Here is a 19,084-nt window from a genome sequence, read left to right as displayed (position 1 = left end):
CAACTGCGTGCAACCATTACCATCATCTCCTTACAAAATGTTTTTATCACTCCAAACAGAAATTCTATACCCATTAAGTTCCCCATTCCCTTTCCGCCTAGCTGCTGGTAACTTCTAATCTACTTTTTTTCTATGAATTTGCCTATTCTATGTATTTTATATTGGTGAAATCATACAATCTCTGTCCCTTTGTGTCTAGCTTATTTCACTTAATATGCTTCAAGGTTCATCAGAACTTCATTTCTTTTCAGAACTTCATTTCTTTTTATTGTTGAAAAGTATTCCATTTATGATATATCACATTTTGTTTATCCATTCATCTGTTAATGGACATGGGTTGTTTCCACCATTTGGCTGTTATGAATAATGCTGCTACAAACATTAGTGTACAAGAATCTGTATGAATTCCTGTTTTCAATTTTTTGGGAAAAAAAATAAAAATAAAAAATAAAAAAAAATAGCAGCCTAGAAGTGGAATTGCCTGGTTATATGGTAATTCTATGTTTATCTTTTTGAGGAACTGTCAAACTGTTTTCCACAATATCAGCACCACTTTACATTCCTACCAACAATTTATGAGCACCTTATTTCTCCATATTCTCACCAACACTTTTATTTTCCATTTTTTAAATAACAGCCATTCTACTGGGTGTGAGATGGAATTTCAGTGTAGTTTTAATTTGCATTTCCCTAATGATGACGATACTGATTGAGCATCTTTTCATGTACTTATTGGCCAACTGAATATCTTCTTTGGAGAAAAGCCTATCCAAGTCCTTTGTCCATTTTTTAATTGGATGGTTTGTCTTTTTTTTTGTTGAGGTGTAGCAGTTCTTTATATATTCTGCGTATTAAATCCTTATCAGATACATGATTTGCAAATATTTCCTCTCATTCTGAGGGTTTTTATTTTTTCACTTTCTTGGTAGTGTCCTTTAAGGCACAAAAGTTTTACATTTTAATGAAGTCCAATATCTATTTTTTTCTTTTGTTGCCAGTGTTTTTGGTGTCATATTTAAGAAACACTGACAAATCTAAGGTTGTGAAGATGTGTCCCTATGTTTTCTCTGCAAGCGTTTTATAGTTTTACCTATTAAATTTAGGTCTTTGATCCACTTTGAGTTAATTTTTATACGTGAAGTAAGGTTAGCATCTAACTTCATTTTTTTACATGTGGCTATCCAGTTTTCCCAGCACCATTTGTCAAAGAGACAGTTTTTCCTTCATTTTAAGATTTTTGCACCCTGGTCAAAATTTAACTGACCATAGACATGAGGATTTACTTTGGGCCTTGATTAAGTGCTACTGAAGATACAAAGACAAATAATATATAGTCCCTGCTCTTTTGGTGTTCACAGTTTACTAAGACTTGACAAACAGATAAATTATTTAAAAAAAAAAAAAAAAAGCAGCCATGAAGGCAGGGAAAAAGTATGACGGATGTAAAGAGGACACAATGACTATTAGTGAATGATATGGGGGTGGTGCTGGGAAGTCTTTACCAAAAAAGGGCATCTGAGTTACATCATTAAGAAAGCAGAGAAAGTAATTTATTAAACAAATATTCACTTAGTACCTATTTTATGTCAGGCCTTGTGCTAGAAGCTGAGGATAGAGAATAAGTCTAATACAGTATCTACTTTCAAATAGCATGGTTTATTGAGGAAAAAATAACAGTGTGGTAACTAATTGTAGTGACAGTGTCCAGAAGATTATGGGTACCCAGGAAGAGAATACCACCTAGTCTGGGAAGGAGACTTTCTGGAGAGGATAAAATAAAGAGGGACAAACAAAAGTGTTGAAGCATAAATCAGCAAGGTTTGATCTAGACATATTAGAATAACTAAGTGCAAGGCATCAATTAATGAGAGATAGGGCTGGAGAAGGCATCAGACAGGAAGGCTCTTGAATACCATGCTAGATAACCTGTTTTACCATGTATATTACCTTTGAAGGATTTTAAGAAGAGGAGTAATGGGACCAAATTTATACTTCAGAAAGATCACTCTGGTAACTAGTAGGAAAGAATTTTAGGAGGGTAAGATTTAAGTCAAGGAGACCTATCAGGAGGCTGCAACAGTGGTCCAGGAATAAAATAATGAAGGCCTAGATGATAGAAGTAATAGTAAGGAGGGAGAAGAGGGAGGAAATACACTAGAGATGCCCACTGTTTCCTCCACTCATTTCCTTTCCATCCACACTCTCTTCTTACATCCCTTTCCTTTCCCATGTTTGCTACACTAATTCCCTTTCCAGTCATAGGCAATAGGACCACAAGTGGACATAAACCCTAGAGGAACCAAGTCATTAGAAGGGCTAAGCCATACAAATTCTTTCTTGGGAAAGAATGGGCATTAAGAGATTTGGAAATAGAGTTATTATTAAATCTCAACTGGGAGGTTATGGAAAACTGATTGGAGGGTGGCCACTTTCCTTGATTTGCATGCCAAAGCAGAGAGAAAACCAGTCTGCATTCATAACTTTTCCATGAAAACAGAGCCTTTGTCTGTTTTGTTTAGTGCAGTAACTCCAGTGTCCCGGCATACACACTGCTTGGCCATTACTTTACTCTATGTTTCAGTGCTTTGGCCCAGTGGTCATGGTAACAGAATAGAGACCTGAATGGTATTATAAGGGGGAAGAGGATGGCTGCACTAGCTAGTACACAAACAGTGATTCCTTAGTTGAGGGCTTTTCCCTCAGCTAGTCAAATAGTCTGGCATAGATGTAAATTCCTTGATTTATAAGATATGAAGAAATGAGGGTAGAAAATAAGATGAAGTTGTTTTTGTTGAAAACTTACGATAGGAGCCATCTGGGCTAATTTCATCACTTATAACCAGGCAAGTAATCTGAGAATAAGGTAAAGGATTGTTTCGATTATAGGGACTAACAATCATTCCAATGAACTTTGCACCTCCTCTGGAAAAGTAACTCTACAATTAAAAGAAAAGTATAATAAGTTTAGATCAATCAATATTTATCCAAACCAACTTATTTTAATACCTAATGGTGAGAGAGGAACCAAAAAAAAAGTACATTAAAATCTATATCCCCAGAGCAACTAAATGAAATGTCTTATATATTTATTTCATTCTGTAAATTTTTCAGGCCAAAATGTGTTTATCTCAACCTGAAATAATCCTTAAAAAAATCACCTGGCATGCAAAATCTACATTTGCTATGAATATATTTCCTAATTATACTCACTACCCTCCTATCAATACGGTAATAATTTATAAACAGCTGTTTAATGGCAAAAATATTCACATATCAAAAATAAAATTGCAAAATAAGATAAAACTTTTGTTTTATTCAAAGATGCAAAATATATTACATTTTCAATTATTTCAATTACACCCTGACACTCACTAGCTGTTTCCATCAGTTTTTAAACACTCTGGGAGTACTTATCACTGTTACATTCATAGCTTGTCTATATTAAACAAAATGGCTGATTTTCCAAATGCTTATATAAACATGTATTATTCCTGTGATCAGAAAAAAATGTTATTTCAAAACCTGAGATGTAAAGAATATTAGAAGTGCAATACATTGCTAGAAACATTACACAGTATAATCTATTTAATAGAAAGCAATGTGGGGAGAGGGAGATCATGCAGTCATTTACAGAATATAAACACATAATGCCTATAAACACACCTGGTATTTGGCTTGGGTGTCAATATCTCGTAAGGAAGGATTAGGATCAAAGGCAGGATGAGAATGATACCATCCAACAATACTGTAGCCTCTAACAGCCAAGGTTTCTGAGGCCTGTGTTTGTGATACAGGATCCATCTCACACTGTAGTCCTGTACTGACACTGTTACACGGTTCTGCTGCACATACCTACAAAGGATTAATCCTCACATGATTATACTGAAATCCTGTTAATTCTATTTACTTTAATGTTTTGGTTCTTTCATACATGGATAGAGAAGTTTTTCAGAGCCAAGCCTTTTATCTGATTATCATAGGCAATCTTTAACTTGCAAATGAATTACACTCCAAAAGTGTGATTGTATGCTAGGAATTCAGAACACATTTTTCCACTCAAACAAGGTCATAATAATGGTTTGTTTTCCAGGTCAGCCCACATAATACCCATACAAAAGTACTTGAATTCCCATGACTCTTATCTATGATGACAATTTCAACAGAATGACACATACCAAGTTTCAACTACAAGTGTTAGTACAAATTTTCTGGCCCGTTAGGAGCTGCAGGTTTTTATTAGTGAAGTTAATGAGGATCCAGGGCCTAGCAGCGTTCTCTCTCTCTTGGTGGCAAAAGGAAACCGGTGCTCAATATAAGGAATGTTAAGCCAGTTTGGGGGAAGATTTAACTTTCTATATTTGCATATTCTCATTCATATCTTATGTAGAGTCTGTATTTTAATTATATCCACTGAATAAAATATTTGGTACAGAAGCAGGACTAAATAATTAAAACAAGTTTTTAAAAACTGAACTTACTTCAACTATCTTATCAACTTCTGAGTATCTTCCTCCTAACAGACCAATCACTTCCGCCATAGAAACATGAGCATGCTAAAAGAAATACAAGACAGATTTAGCCTAAATGCACAAACCCACCTGACAAAAAAATTAGAAAAAACTCACTTATTATAGGAGAGTCATTCACAAATATGATAATTATGCTTTACTAAAATGAAGTAGCATAGTGGGGGAACTAGATGCTAGGCTAAGTGCACAGAGACTCAGATTCCTGGTCTATCTTTGCTGCCAGCTGAAAAGCTTTCAACAAAACATTTAAACACTTCAAGATCCACTTTTTCACCTAGGAAACGAAGATACCACTTGCTTTCCCTACTGAGGAAAGGTATTACAAGGCTGAAAAGTAAAAATCTGGGCCGTTCTATAGAAAAACACCCTAAACAGATACACAACTGTTGGAGGTATCAGTAGTTTACTGGAAACAAGCAACCTCCAAATTATGCTATGCTGTTGTTATCTAGAAGCAGCAGACAGGATATTAGGAAATGAAAATAGGGTTAATGATGACAAACAGTCTGCAAAAACTCACATTAATTTATTTTCTCTAAAATATGGAAACATGCAATTGTTTGGCTTTTCTCCAAAAGAAAAGACTTATTTTTAGATTCCTTGTAAAAGAGGACACTTAAGATCCAAAATATACGTCTTCCATACTCTCTCTTACTCCTGTAATAAAAATATACAAGAATAGAAATCAGAATAACTAAGTAAACACAATAGATAATCCTTACCAAATCCATTATTAAAAGTGCTTCTGAAGCCACTTTCACCTGAAATGGCTCCTGGAAAAAAAAAAAAAAAAAAAAATGGACGGGCATAAAAATGGAAATTTTGTTTTCCTAAACTGGAATATCCTCCTTTTCCTCCTTTCCCTACCCCACCAAGTTCTAACCACCAATCAAGGCTCAGTGCAACTCCAGCATAGAGAAGTTCCACTCTTATTTTCTATCTGTATCACTCATCTGTCCTTTCACAAATCTTGCCTTTTCCAATGTTTTTACATACATATGCCTCCTTTTCCCAAATAGATTGCAAGTTCATTAAAAACAGGAACTATATTTACAACTTTTTATTTCCAGATTAACCCAGTGTCTTGCACACATAGAGTATAAATAAAACAGTACTTCATGTCTGACAGGAGGCATTATTCATGTTCATTCATTTCATGCATAAATGTACCTGCTTTTCTCCACTGAAAAAATTGCAAGGTATCAGTTGGAAGGGATCAAATGAGCTGAAAAAGAAAAAAATATATTCTAATATAATCACAATAAAAATATTAGGAAAATAACTTTTATTTACAAACGTAAAAAAGTATATGAATAATCTCGAACAAATTCTGCCTGAACGAGAAAACTATTACACTAGGAAAATTTTTTACAACATGCCATACAATCCATTTGAAAGAAGCACTGTTCTTTTGAATTTGACAAAGAAATTGTTAGTGACAGGAACTTTGGAGAAGATAATTCTGCTGTCTTAATTTCATTTAACACCCAAAGAAGGGAACATTATAAATGGTCTTGTGACCACTATAAATGCTCAGTGTTTTACACTGAAAGCAGAATTCAAAAAGTTCAATGAAAATATAACTGATACCATGACATGAGACCTGAAAGAAAGCTCAAGAAAGACAGAAGTTTCTCAAAAAAATTTGTCAATAGAATATGCCCAACACGTCATAGGGACTCAATAAATATTTGTAACTAAAAGAATGGCAAACAATTCTGCTAAAAAAAATTAATGCATATAGAAAGTTCTAAGAAAAACTCTTATTTTAAAAGGAAAAAAAAAAGATGGAAAGAGGATATCTGAGTAAGGCTAGATACAAAAGTCTGTGTAAACTGAGAGAAATGTTAAAAAAAATTTTGACCAGTAAAGAATTGAGATTGAGAAAAATATTAGGAAAAATAAAAAGGTTTTTTCAGGACTGCATTCAGAGAAAGGAAACAAAAAAACACAGAATATGTTTATGCTAATACAACTGGAAAAAAAGCAGTACTATTAATTCCTATTTTACCAAGACTATTAGCTCTAGGAGAACATACTTTATTTTGCTTAATACTGTATCCTAAGTGCTAGAACAGTACCTGACACATAGTAGGCATTCAAAAAATCTATTTGTTGAATGGAGAAAGAGCTTCAAATTAAAAGTGCTTAATCAGCATGAATAAAAAGGAACTACAGGCCAAGACAGCTGATAAATTAGAAAGAGAACACATGGCTGCTATAAGGGCAGAATATCCCACAGCACTGATGAACCATCATGTGGAACCAATGTTAACACTTCCTGAGTTGCTGCAGAGAATGGGAAAGTTATTGGAGTTCCAGTGATAAGTATTTCTATTAGGCTGGTTTTTAAAAAACAAAAAATAGCGAACTTCATAAAGAGAGGAATTAGCCTTCCCTGATCAAGATACTGGAGAGATGCTTCAGGGCTCCATCCCACAGAAGCTTTGAGCAACCAGAAAGAACTGGTGGAAACATCTTTCTCAAAGCTCCAGAAAAGTTAAAGGATTGCAGAAACAGGGTGAGCATCGAATCTGAGAAAAAGACCATTTAAAAGCAGTAGGGGGAGGCGAGGCAAGATGGCAGACTGGTGAGCTGTATGTTTTAGTTACTCCTCCAGGAAAGTAGGTAGAAAGCCAGGAACTGCGTGGACTGGACACCACAGAGCAATCTGACTTTGGGCATACTTCATACAACACTCATGAAAACGTGGAACTGCTGAGATCAGCGAAATCTGTAAGTTTTTGCGGCCAGGGGACCCGCGCCCCTCCCTACCAGGCTCAGTCCCGGGGGAGGAGGGGCTGTCAGCTCCGGGAAGGAGAAGGGAGAACTGAAGTGGCAGTCCTTATCGGAAACTCATTCTACTGATCCAAAATCCAACCATAGATAGACTGAGACCAGACACCAGAGAATCTGAGAGCAGCCAGCCCAGCAGAGAGGAGACAGGCATAGAAAAAAAACAACACGAAAAACTCCAAAATAAAAGCGGAAGAATTTTGGAGTTCTGGTGAACATAGAAAGGGGAAGGGCCCTGAGGCGCATATGCAAATCCCGAAGAAAAGCTGGTCTCTCTGCCCTGTGGACCTTTCCTTAATGGCCCTGGTTGCTTTGTCTCTTAGCATTTCAATAACCCATTAGATCTATGAGGAGGGCCCGTTTTTTTTTTTTTTTTTTTTTTTTAATCCTTTTTTCTTTTTCTAAAACAATTACTCTAAGAAGCCCAATACAGAAAGCTTCAAAGACTTACTATTTGGGCAGGTCAAGTCAAGAGCAGAACTAGGAGAGCTCTGAGACAAAACGCAATAATCCAGTGGCTGAGAAAATTCACTAAACACCACAACTTCCCAAGAAAAGGGGGGTGTCCGCTCACAGCCATCATCCTGGTGGACAGGAAACACTCCTGCCCATCGCCAGCCCCATAGCCCAGACCTGCCCCAGACAACCCAGTGTGACAGAAGTGCTTCAAATAACAGGCACACACCACAAAACTGGGCGTGGACATTAACCTTCCCTGCAACCTCAGCTGATTGTCCCAGAGTTGGGAAGGTAGAGCAGTGTGAATTAACAAAGCCCCATTCAGCCATCATTTCAGCAGACTGGGAGCCTCCCTACACAGCCCAGCAGCCCAGAACTACCCTGGGGGGACGGCACTCACCTGTGACATAGCACAGTCATCCCTCAACAGAGGACCCAGGGTGCACGGCCTGGAAGAGGGGTCCACTTGCAAGTCTCAGGAGCCATACGCCAATACCAAGGACTTGTGAGTCAGTGGCAGAGACAAACTGTGGCAGGACTGAACTGAAGGATTAGACTATTGCAGCAGCTTTAAAACTCTAGGATCACCAGGGAGATTTGATTGTTAGAGCCACCCCCCGCTCCCTGACTGCCGAGAAACACGCCCCATATACAGGGCAGGCAACACCAACTACACACGCAAGCTTGGTACACCAATTGGACCCCACAAGACTCACTCCCCCACTCACCAAAAAGGCTAAGCAGGGGAGAACTGGCTTGTGGAGAACAGGTGGCTCATGGACGCCACCTGCTGGTTAGTTAGAGAAAGTGTACTCCACGAAGCTGTAGATCTGATAAATTAGAGATAAGGACTTCAATTGGTCTACAAATCCTAAAAGAACCCTATCAAGTTCAGCAAATGCCACGAGGCCAAAAACAACAGAAAATTATAAAGCATATGAAAAAACCAGACGATATGGATAACCCAAGCCCAAGCACCCAAATCAAAAGACCAGAAGAGACACAGCACCTAGAGCAGCTACTCAAAGAACTAAAGATGAACAATGAGACCATAGTACGGGAGATAAAGGAAATCAAGAAGACCCTAGAAGAGCATAAAGAAGACATTGCAAGACTAAATAAAAAAATGGATGATCTTATGGAAATTAAAGAAACTGTTGACCAAATTAAACAGATTCTGGACACTCATAGTACAAGACTAGAGGAAGTTGAACAACGAATCAGTGACCTGGAAGATGACAGAATGGAAAATGAAAGCATAAAAGAAAGAATGGGGAAAAAAATTGAAAAAATCGAAATGGACCTCAGGGATATGATAGATAATATGAAACGTCCAAATATAAGACTCATTGGTGTCCCAGAAGGGGAAGAAAAGGGTAAAGGTCTAGGAAGAGTATTCAAAGAAATTGTTGGGGAAAACTTCCCAAATCTTCTAAACAACATAAATACACAAATCATAAATGCTCAGCGAACTCCAAATAGAATAAATCCAAATAAACCCACTCCGAGACATATACTGATCACACTATCAAACACAGAAGAGAAGGAGCAAGTTCTGAAAGCAGCAAGAGAAAAGCAATTGACCACATACAAAGGAAACAGCATAAGACTAAGTAGTGACTACTCAGCAGCCACCATGGAGGCAAGAAGGCAGTGGCACGATATTTTTAAAATTCTGAGTGAGAAAAATTTCCAGCCAAGAATACTTTATCCAGCAAAGCTCTCCTTCAAATTTGAGGGAGAGCTTAAATTTTTCACAGACAAACAAATGCTGAGAGAATTTGCTAACAAGAGACCTGCCTTACTGGAGATACTAAAGGGAGCCCTACAGACAGAGAAACAAAGAAAGGACAGAGAGACTTGGAGAAAGTTTCAGTACTAAAGAGATTCGGTATGGGTACAATAAAGGATATTAATAGACAGAGGGGAAAAATATGACAAACATAAACCAAAGGATAAGATGGCTGATTCAAGAAATGCCTTCACGGTTATAACGTTGAATGTAAATGGACTAAACTCCCCAATTAAAAGATATAGATTCGCAGAATGGATCAAAAAAAATGAACCATCAATATGTTGCATACAAGAGACCCATCTTAGACACAGGGACACAAAGAAACTGAAAGTGAAAGGATGGAAAAAAATATTTCATGCAAGCTACAGCCAAAAGAAAGCAGGTGTAGCAATATTAATCTCAGATAAAATAGACTTCAAATGCAGGGATGTTTTGAGAGACAAAGAAGGCCACTACGTACTAATAAAAGGGGCAATTCAGCAAGAAGAAATAACAATCGTAAATGTCTATGCACCCAACCAAGGTGCCACAAAATACATGAGAGAAACACTGGCAAAACTAAAGGAAGCAATTGATGTTTCCACAATAATTGTGGGAGACTTCAACACATCACTCTCTCCTACAGATAGATCAACCAGACAGAAGACCAACAAGGAAATTGAAAACCTAAACAATCTGATAAATGAATTAGATTTAACAGACATATACAGGACAATACATCCCAAATCACCAGGATACACATACTTTTCTAGTGCTCACAGAACTTTCTCCAGAATAGATCATATGCTGGGACATAAAACAAGCCTCAATAAATTTAAAAAGATTGAAATTATTCAAAGCACATTCTCTGACCACAATGGAATACAATTAGAAGTCAATAACCATCAGAGACTTAGAAAATTCACAAATACCTGGAGGTTAAACAACACACTCCTAAACAATCAGTGGGTTAAAGAAGAAATAGCAAGAGAAATTGCTAAATATATAGAGACGAATGAAAATGAGAACACAACATACCAAAACCTAGGGGATGCAGCAAAAGCAGTGCTAAGGGGGAAATTTATAGCACTAAACGCATATATTAAAAAGGAAGAAAGAGCCAAAATCAAAGAACTAATGGATCAACTGAAGAAGCTAGAAAATGAACAGCAAACCAATCCTAAACCAAGTAGAAGAAAAGAAATAACAAGGATTAAAGCAGAAATAAATGACATAGAGAACAAAAAAACAATAGAGAGGATAAATATCACCAAAAGTTGGTTCTTTGAGAAGATCAACAAGATTGACAAGCCCCTAGCTAGACTGACAAAATCAAAAAGAGAGAAGACCCATATAAACAAAATAATGAATGAAAAAGGTGACATAACTGCAGATCCTGAAGAAATTAAAAAAATTATAAGAGGATACTATGAACAACTGTATGGCAACAAACTGGATAATGTAGAGGAAATGGACAATTTCCTGGAAACATATGAACAACCTAGACTGACCAGAGAAGAAATAGAAGACCTCAACCAACCCATCACAAGCAAAGAGATCCAATCAGTCATCAAAAATCTTCCCACAAATAAATGCCCAGGGCCAGATGGCTTCAAAGGGGAATTCTACCAAACTTTCCAGAAAGAACTGACACCAATCTTACTCAAACTCTTTCAAAACATTGAAGAAAATAGAACACTACCTAACTCATTTTATGAAGCTAACATCAATCTAATACCAAAACCAGGCAAAGATGTTACAAAAAAGGAAAACTACTGGCCAATCTCCCTAATGAATATAGATGCAAAAATCCTCAACAAAATACTTGCAAATCGAATCCAAAGACACATTAAAAAAATCATACACCATGACCAAGTGGGGTTTATTCCAGGCATGCAAGGATGGTTCAACATAAGAAAATCAATCAATGTATTACAACACATTAACAAGTCAAAAGGGAAAAATCAATTGATCATCTCAATAGATGCTGAAAAAGCATTTGACAAAATCCAACATCCCTTTTTGATAAAAACACTTCAAAAGGTAGGAATTGAAGGAAACTTCCTCAACATGATAAAAAGCATATATGAAAAACCCACAGCCAGCATAGTACTCAATGGTGAGAGACTGAAAACCTTCCCTCTAAGATCAGGAACAAGACAAGGATGCCCGCTGTCACCACTGTTATTCAACATTGTGCTGGAAGTGCTAGCCAGGGCAATCCGGCAAGACAAAGAAATAAAAGGCATCCAAATTGGAAAAGAAGAAGTAAAACTGTCATTGTTTGCAGATGATATGATCTTATATCTAGAAAACCCTGAGAAATTGACGATACAGCTACTAGAGCTAATAAACAAATTTAGCAAAGTAGCGGGATACAAGGTTAATGCACATAAGTCAGTCATGTTTCTATATGCTAGAAATGAACAAACTGAAGAGACACTCAAGAAAAAGATACCATTTTCAATAGCAATTAAAAAAATCAAGTACCTAGGAATAAACTTAACCAAAGATGTAAAAGACCTATACAAAGATAACTACATAACTCTACTAAAAGAAATAGAAGGGGACCTTAAAAGATGGAAAAATATTCCATGTTCATGGATAGGAAGACTAAATGTCATTAAGATGTCAATTCTACCCAAACTCATCTACAGATTCAATGCAATCCCAATCAAAATTCCAACAACCTACTTTGCAGACTTGGAAAAGCTAGTTATCAAATTTATTTGGAAAGGGAAGATGCCTCGAATTGCTAAAGACACTCTAAAAAAGAAAAACGAAGTGGGAGGACTTACACTCCCTGACTTTGAAGCTTATTATAAAGCCACAGTTGCCAAAACAGCATGGTACTGGCACAAAGATAGACATATAGATCAATGGAATCGAATTGAGAATTCGGAGATAGACCCTCAGATCTATGGCCGACTGATCTTTGATAAGGCCCCAAAGTCACCGAACTGAGCCATAATGGTCTTTTCAACAAATGGGGATGGGAGAGTTGGATATCCATATCCAAAAGAATGAAAGAGGACCCCTACCTCACCCCCTACACAAAAATTAACTCAAAATGGACCAAAGATCTCAATATAAAAGAAAGTACCATAAAACTCCTAGAAGATAATGTAGGAAAACATCTTCAAGACCTTGTATTAGGTGGCCACTTCCTAGACTTTACACCCAAAGCACAAGCAACAAAAGAGAAAATAGATAAATGGGAACTCCTCAAGCTTAGAAGTTTCTGCACCTCAAAGGAATTTCTCAAAAAGGTAAAGAGGCAGCCAACTCAATGGGAAAAAATTTTTGGAAACCATGTATCTGACAAAATGTGGAGAGCCGTCTCCCGGGACGGGCATAGCGCATGCGCTGTAAACCTGCTCCAAAGTCCCCCCGCCCATCGAGTGGTGCCAAGATGGCGCCCACATCCTGCTTCCGGCTTCTGATGTATGTAACCACCCGCTGTATTCACCAATCATGCTTGTGTGCGTGGCGTTAGCCCATTGGATACACGCAAGGTTTATAAGAAAGTTCCCGGGCAAAGCTCGGGGAGACAGCCCACAAGGAGCCGTACCTGACGGCCGCATCGAGGTTGTTCTCCCCCGAGGTGTCTCGCCCCGGGTGGAACCTGTAAAGATGATGATTGCCTAGTCCCATTAAAAGTTTATCTGCTTCACCACTGCGAGTCCTGAGTGATCACAAGTGCTCCGGGTAAGACGTTGTCCGCACCCTCTCTCCCCTTATTTCTCTGGTCCCCATCGCCGGCCGACCGGGGACTCGAGGCGGGGCGGAGAGAGCGCCGGACAAGTGGTGGCCCGTACGGGGAACTCATTCGCGTTCCCCTCGACCCGACGGAGACGTGCTCCCGGGATCCGTGGTTTGACCTCCGCGACTGATCACCGCGAGAAGGTAAGCACCCCCTTTCCATACGAGGACTAGGGCCCGTGGGCGTTCAGGTAGCCCCGGGGACTCGGAAGAGCTCTCCGAGTGATTAAGAGATAGTGCCGACTGCAAACATGGGGCAGTCTGAAAGTTCACCCCTATTAACCCCCTTAAAGACCCTTTTGAAACAGTGGGGTATCTCAATTAAGAGAAGTTCTCTCCAGCGATTTCTTGATGATGTGGCCACTTTTGCCCCCTGGTTTCCTTGTTCTGGCAGCCTTAATCTGCCCTCTTGGATGAAACTTAGTCGTGATATAGACCGAGCGCGCCAAACGGGTGTCTGTTTGGACCCGATTCTAGTCCTTATATGGGAGACTGTTAAGGGCCATATCGCTCCCTCCACGTCACAGTGGAAAGGCCCTGACCCGGTGCTCGGCTGGGCCGGAGGCTCTGTTTGTGTTTTTCCCCAGGAACCAGGACGTCAACCAGTGTGGGTTCCGGAAAGACTGGTGGGAACCGTGGCATCACCTGGGGAGGCCGGGGAGCAGCTGTCAGAAACGCCAACGAATATACGGCCTGGGCCATTGGACCAAGCCTCCGGCCTTCAGGGACTTGAGAACATTAGGGAATTGAAGCCTGTTAGTTTCGACCTTTCCACACTGGGCGAGACTGTAAAAAATCTGTGGGACCAAGTCACCTCTTGGTTCTCTTGGCCCAATTTGACTAATTGGATTCTCTTGATGGTGGGACCATTGGTGGGATTAGTCATTGTTAAATCTTTGCTAGAACGCCTGTTTCAAGCGCGGCAGTACCGTGTTACCACTATGATGGCTATGTCCTCCACCTTTGATACCCCCAACAGCGACCATTCTGATGGCCATACCCCATCCTGGCCGCCTCGGGCGGGGCACTCGGGAGCGAGGTTTGTAGCTAAGCGCGCAGCTATGTCCCGGGTATAACGGGCGACGCCAGCAGTCATAATTTTTGTCTCAGGTAGGTCCCTAAGGCAGAGTCATAGTTGTGGCCAGACTTGACTCTAGCCAATGCATAGGGACGCCTAGTGACGCCTCCGACTCTGGTTAATGCTATCCCTGCCCCCGCCTTTGTCCCCCAGTTGCAAGGCAAAGCACTGCAGGGAGAGTCATGTTGTTTCCAGCTCACGGACTCTCCTGTCTCCATATGAGGTGAGCATTCTGGTCGGTGCTAGAGGCTCCGCCGCTAAATGGCTGAGACCTAGTCCAGACTCCCCAAAGCACCGGAACAAATTGTGAGCCATCTGGGTTCACGGGAGCACACTCATCACTGGGGACACTGGGTCGATATAAATAATAAAGGGGGAGATGTGGAGAGCCGTCTCCCGGGACGGGCATAGCGCATGCGCTGTAAACCTGCTCCAAAGTCCCCCCGCCCATCGAGTGGTGCCAAGATGGCGCCCACATCCTGCTTCCGGCTTCTGATGTATGTAACCACCCGCTGTATTCACCAATCATGCTTGTGTGCGTGGCGTTAGCCCATTGGATACACGCAAGGTTTATAAGAAAGTTCCCGGGCAAAGCTCGGGGAGACAGCCCACAAGGAGCCGTACCTGACGGCCGCATCGAGGTTGTTCTCCCCCGAGGTGTCTCGCCCCGGGTGGAACCTGTAAAGATGATGATTGCCTAGTCCCATTAAAAGTTTATCTGCTTCACCACTGCGAGTCCTGAGTGATCACAAGTGCTCCGGGTAAGACGTTGTCCGCACCCTCTCTCCCCTTATTTCTCTGGTCCCCATCGCCGGCCGACCGGGGACTCGAGGCGGGGCGGAGAGAGCGCCGGACAACAAAAGACTGATATCTTGCATATATAAAGAAATCCTACAACTCAATGACAATAGTACAGTCGGCCCAATTATAAAATGGGCAAAAGATATGAAAAGACAGTTCTCTGAAGAGGAAATACAAATGGCCAAGAAACACATGAAAAAATGTTCAGCTTCACTAGCTATTAGAGAGATGCAAATTAAGACCACAATTAGATACCATCTAACACCGATTAGAATGGCTGCCATTAAACAAACAGGAAACTACAAATGCTGGAGGGGATGTGGAGAAATTGGAACTCTTATTCACTGTTGGTGGGACTGTATAATGGTTCAGCCACTCTGGAAGTCAGTCTGGCAGTTCCTTAGAAAACTAGATATAGAGTTACCATTCGATCCAGCGATTGCACTTCTCGGTATATACCCGGAAGATCGGAAAGCAGTGACACGAACAGATATCTGCACGCCAATGTTCACAGCAGCATTATTCACAATTGCCAAAAGACGGAAACAACCCAAATGTCCTTCAACAGATGAGTGGATAAATAAAATGTGGTATATACACACGATGGAATACTACGTGGCAGTAAGAAGGAACGATCTCGTGAAACATATGACAACATGGATGAACCTTGAAGACATAATGCTAAGCGAAATAAGCCAGGCACAAAAAGAGAAATATTATATGCTACCACTAATGTGAACTTTGAAAAATATAAAACAAATGGCTTATAATGTAGAATGTAGGGGAACTAGCAATAGAGAGCAATTAAGGAAGGGGGAACAACAATCCAAGAAGAACAGATAAGCTATTTAACGTTCTGGGGATGCCCAGGAATGACTATGGTCTGTTGATTTCTGATGGATATAGTAGGAACAAGTTCACAGAAATGTTGCTATATTATGTAACTTTCTTGGGGTAAAGTAGGAACATGTTGGAAGTTAAGCAGTTATCTTAGGTTAGTTGTCTTTTTCTTACTCCCTTGTTACGGTCTCTCTGAAATGTTCTTTTATTGTATGTTTGTTTTCTTTTTAACTTTTTTTTCATATAGTTGATTTAAAAAAGAAGGGAAAGTTAAAAAAAAAAAAAAAAAAACAAGGAAAAAAAAAAGATGCAGTGCCCCCTTGAGGAGCCTGTGGAGAATGCAGGGGTATTCGCCTACCCCACCTCCATGGTTGCTAACATGACCACAGACATAGGGGACTGGTGGTTTGATGGGTTGAGCCCTCTACCACAGGTTTTACCCTTGGGAAGACGGTTGCTGCAAAGGAGAGGCTAGGCCTCCCTATGGTTGTGCCTAAGAGCCTCCTCCCGAATGCCTCTTTGTTGCTCAGATGTGGCCCTCTCTCTCTAGCTAAGCCAACTTGAAAGGTGAAATCACTGCCCTTCCCCCTATGTGGGATCAGACACCCAGGGGAGTGAATCTCCCTGGCAACGTGGAATATGACTCCTGGGGAGGAATGTAGACCTGGCATCGTGGGACGGAGAACATCTTCTTGACCAAAAGGGGGATGTGAAAGGAAATGAAATAAGCTTCAGTGGCAGAGAGATTCCAAAAGGAGCCGAGAGGTCACTCTGGTGGGCACTCTTACGCACACTTTAGACAACCCTTTTTAGGTTCTAAAGAATTGGGGTAGCTGGTGGTGGATACCTGAAACTATCAAACTACAACCCAGAACCCATGAATCTCGAAGACAGTTGTATAAAAATGTAGCTTATGAGGGGTGACAAGGGGATTGGGAAAGCCATAAGGACCACACTCCACTTTGTCTAGTTTATGGATGGATGAGTAGAAAAATAGGGGAAGGAAACAAACAGACAAAGGTACCCAGTGTTCTTTTTTACTTCAATTGCTCTTTTTCACTCTAATTATTATTCTTGTTATTCTTGTGTGTGTGCTAATGAAGGTGTCAGGGATTGATTTGGGTGATGAATGTACAACTATGTAATGGTACTGTGAACAATCGAAAGTACGATTTGTTTTGTATGACTGCGTGGTATATGAATATATCTCAATAAAATGAAGATTAAAAAAAAAAAAAAAAAAAAAAAAATTACATAATGCTGAGCAAAATAAGCCAGGCACAAAAAGAGCGATATTGTATGTTACCACTAATGTGAATTCTGTGAAAAATGTACAATGTTTTATACTGTAGAATGTACGGGACCTAGAGATACCAATTAGTGGAGGGGGAATGATAATCTAATAAGAACAGATAAACTATGGAGGGTAATCTCAATGTTATGGGAATGCTCAGCAATGATTATGGTTTGTAAACTTTCTTGGATATAGTAAGATCATGCTGGAAGCAATAGAGTTATTTTAGGTTTTTTTTTTCTCTTATTCCTTTGTTTTCTTAGGGGTTGTTAATTTTCTTGGGGTATGGTAGGAACATGTTGGAAGCAATGTAGTTATTTTAGATTGTTTTTCTTACTCCTCTGTTTGGACATGGTTTATTAATTTTCTTGGGGTATGGTAGGAACATATTGGAAGCAAAGTAGTTATTTTAGTTTATTTGTTTTCCTTAATCCATTGCTTTGTTTGAAATGTTGTGGGGTTTTTTTGGTTGTTGTTTGCCTGTTTGTTTTTAATGTTTTGATAAACAAAGTTAAAAAATTGAAAAAAAATCAGTAGAAAAATGGGAGTAAAAACTAAATGACAAATAGGGTGGGATGGGGGGATGGTTTGGGTATTCTCTTTTCACTTTTATTTTTTATTCTTATTCTGATTCTTTCTGATGTAAGGAAAATGTTCAGAAATAGATTGTGGTGATGAACGCATAACTATATGATCATACTGTGAACAGTTGATTGTATACCATGGATGACTGTATGGTTTGTGAATATATTTCAATAAAACTGAATTAAAAAAAAAAAATAAATAAAAAAAAAAATAAAAGCAGTAGGATGTCATGGCTCCCTGGCAGGCCCCTTCCTTCTCCCCTTCCTAGCTCAGTACCGAGACTGATCTGCACTCCCCAAGTGGCTCCATGGTTCCAGTTCTAGACTGAGCTGAGTAACCCTCGAACACATACTGAGAGCATGTATGTCTGGTCCAACCTCTGACGGTGGTGGCCTGAGGGAGTCACCATTCCAGAACCTGTCCTTAGTGTAGAAGGCAGTTCAAAGAGCTTGCCTACAGAACCTCTGGGAAAGCAATCAAATCGTGCTGCCTGGGGCAAGGGATTGCTGGCTGTAGGATATTCGGTGCAGTGCCCAGGACTGTGAAGAAACTGTTTCCTAAGGAAGAGGAACAATTTGGAACTGTGTAAACAGGGTATTTCCTAAGGCCACACACGTGTGCCCAAGGCACATGCATAGAAAGTATCAGAGATATCCCTACATTTACCCTGGAGCTATTCTCTATACTCAGTGTATTGATAAGCCTTGAAGGAGACCACTTGACATGGTCAATCTACAAAGCGTAGGAAATGTTTTCTTTCTGCCCTTTTCCAGAAAACACCAATAAAGAAGACCAGACTACACAGACACCAGACAAAGACTTCTAAAATATGATATTCAATATGTTCAAGGAGATAAAGATAAATACAGAGGAAGAACAAAAAGATATCAGGAAAACAATGAATGAAAATTATGAAAATTTCCAAAAGAGACAAATTTTAAAAAGGCACCACACAGAACTACTGAAATTGAAGACCATAATAACTCAAATGAAAAATTCCCAGGAGGGTTTTAACAGCAAACTGCAGCTAGCAGAAGAAAGAATCAGCAAACTCAAAGACAAGACAATTGAAATGGGTCAGGATGAGGAACAGAAAGAAAAAAGAGCTATAAAAATAGAAAACACCCTAAGAGACCTCTGGGACACAATCAAGTGTACCACTATAT

The 19,084-nt window shown here is 39.6% G+C and overlaps 1 protein-coding gene across 3 annotated transcripts in view; it reads right to left on the bottom strand.

Annotated features, from left to right (window-relative positions):
- Positions 1–19,084, bottom strand: part of MYSM1 (Myb like, SWIRM and MPN domains 1) — a 64,229-nt gene that overhangs the window by 9,378 nt on the left and 35,767 nt on the right. For all 3 annotated transcript variants that reach the window (XM_037827094.1, XM_037827095.1, XM_037827096.1), the window contains 5 exons: positions 5,700–5,754; positions 5,252–5,302; positions 4,479–4,553; positions 3,664–3,852; positions 2,804–2,936 (listed from right to left, as the gene is read on the bottom strand). In XM_037827094.1, coding sequence (XP_037683022.1) covers positions 2,804–2,936; positions 3,664–3,852; positions 4,479–4,553; positions 5,252–5,302; positions 5,700–5,754 — 503 coding nt within the window. The remainder of the gene's footprint in view (positions 1–2,803; positions 2,937–3,663; positions 3,853–4,478; positions 4,554–5,251; positions 5,303–5,699; positions 5,755–19,084) is intronic.

Source organism: Choloepus didactylus, chromosome 2 (assembly GCF_015220235.1).
Source record: "Choloepus didactylus isolate mChoDid1 chromosome 2, mChoDid1.pri, whole genome shotgun sequence".
In the NCBI taxonomy this organism is placed as follows: domain Eukaryota; kingdom Metazoa; phylum Chordata; class Mammalia; order Pilosa; family Megalonychidae; genus Choloepus; species Choloepus didactylus.
The sequence above is the reverse complement of the archived record's forward strand: the minus strand, read 5'-3'. Positions and strand labels throughout refer to the sequence as shown.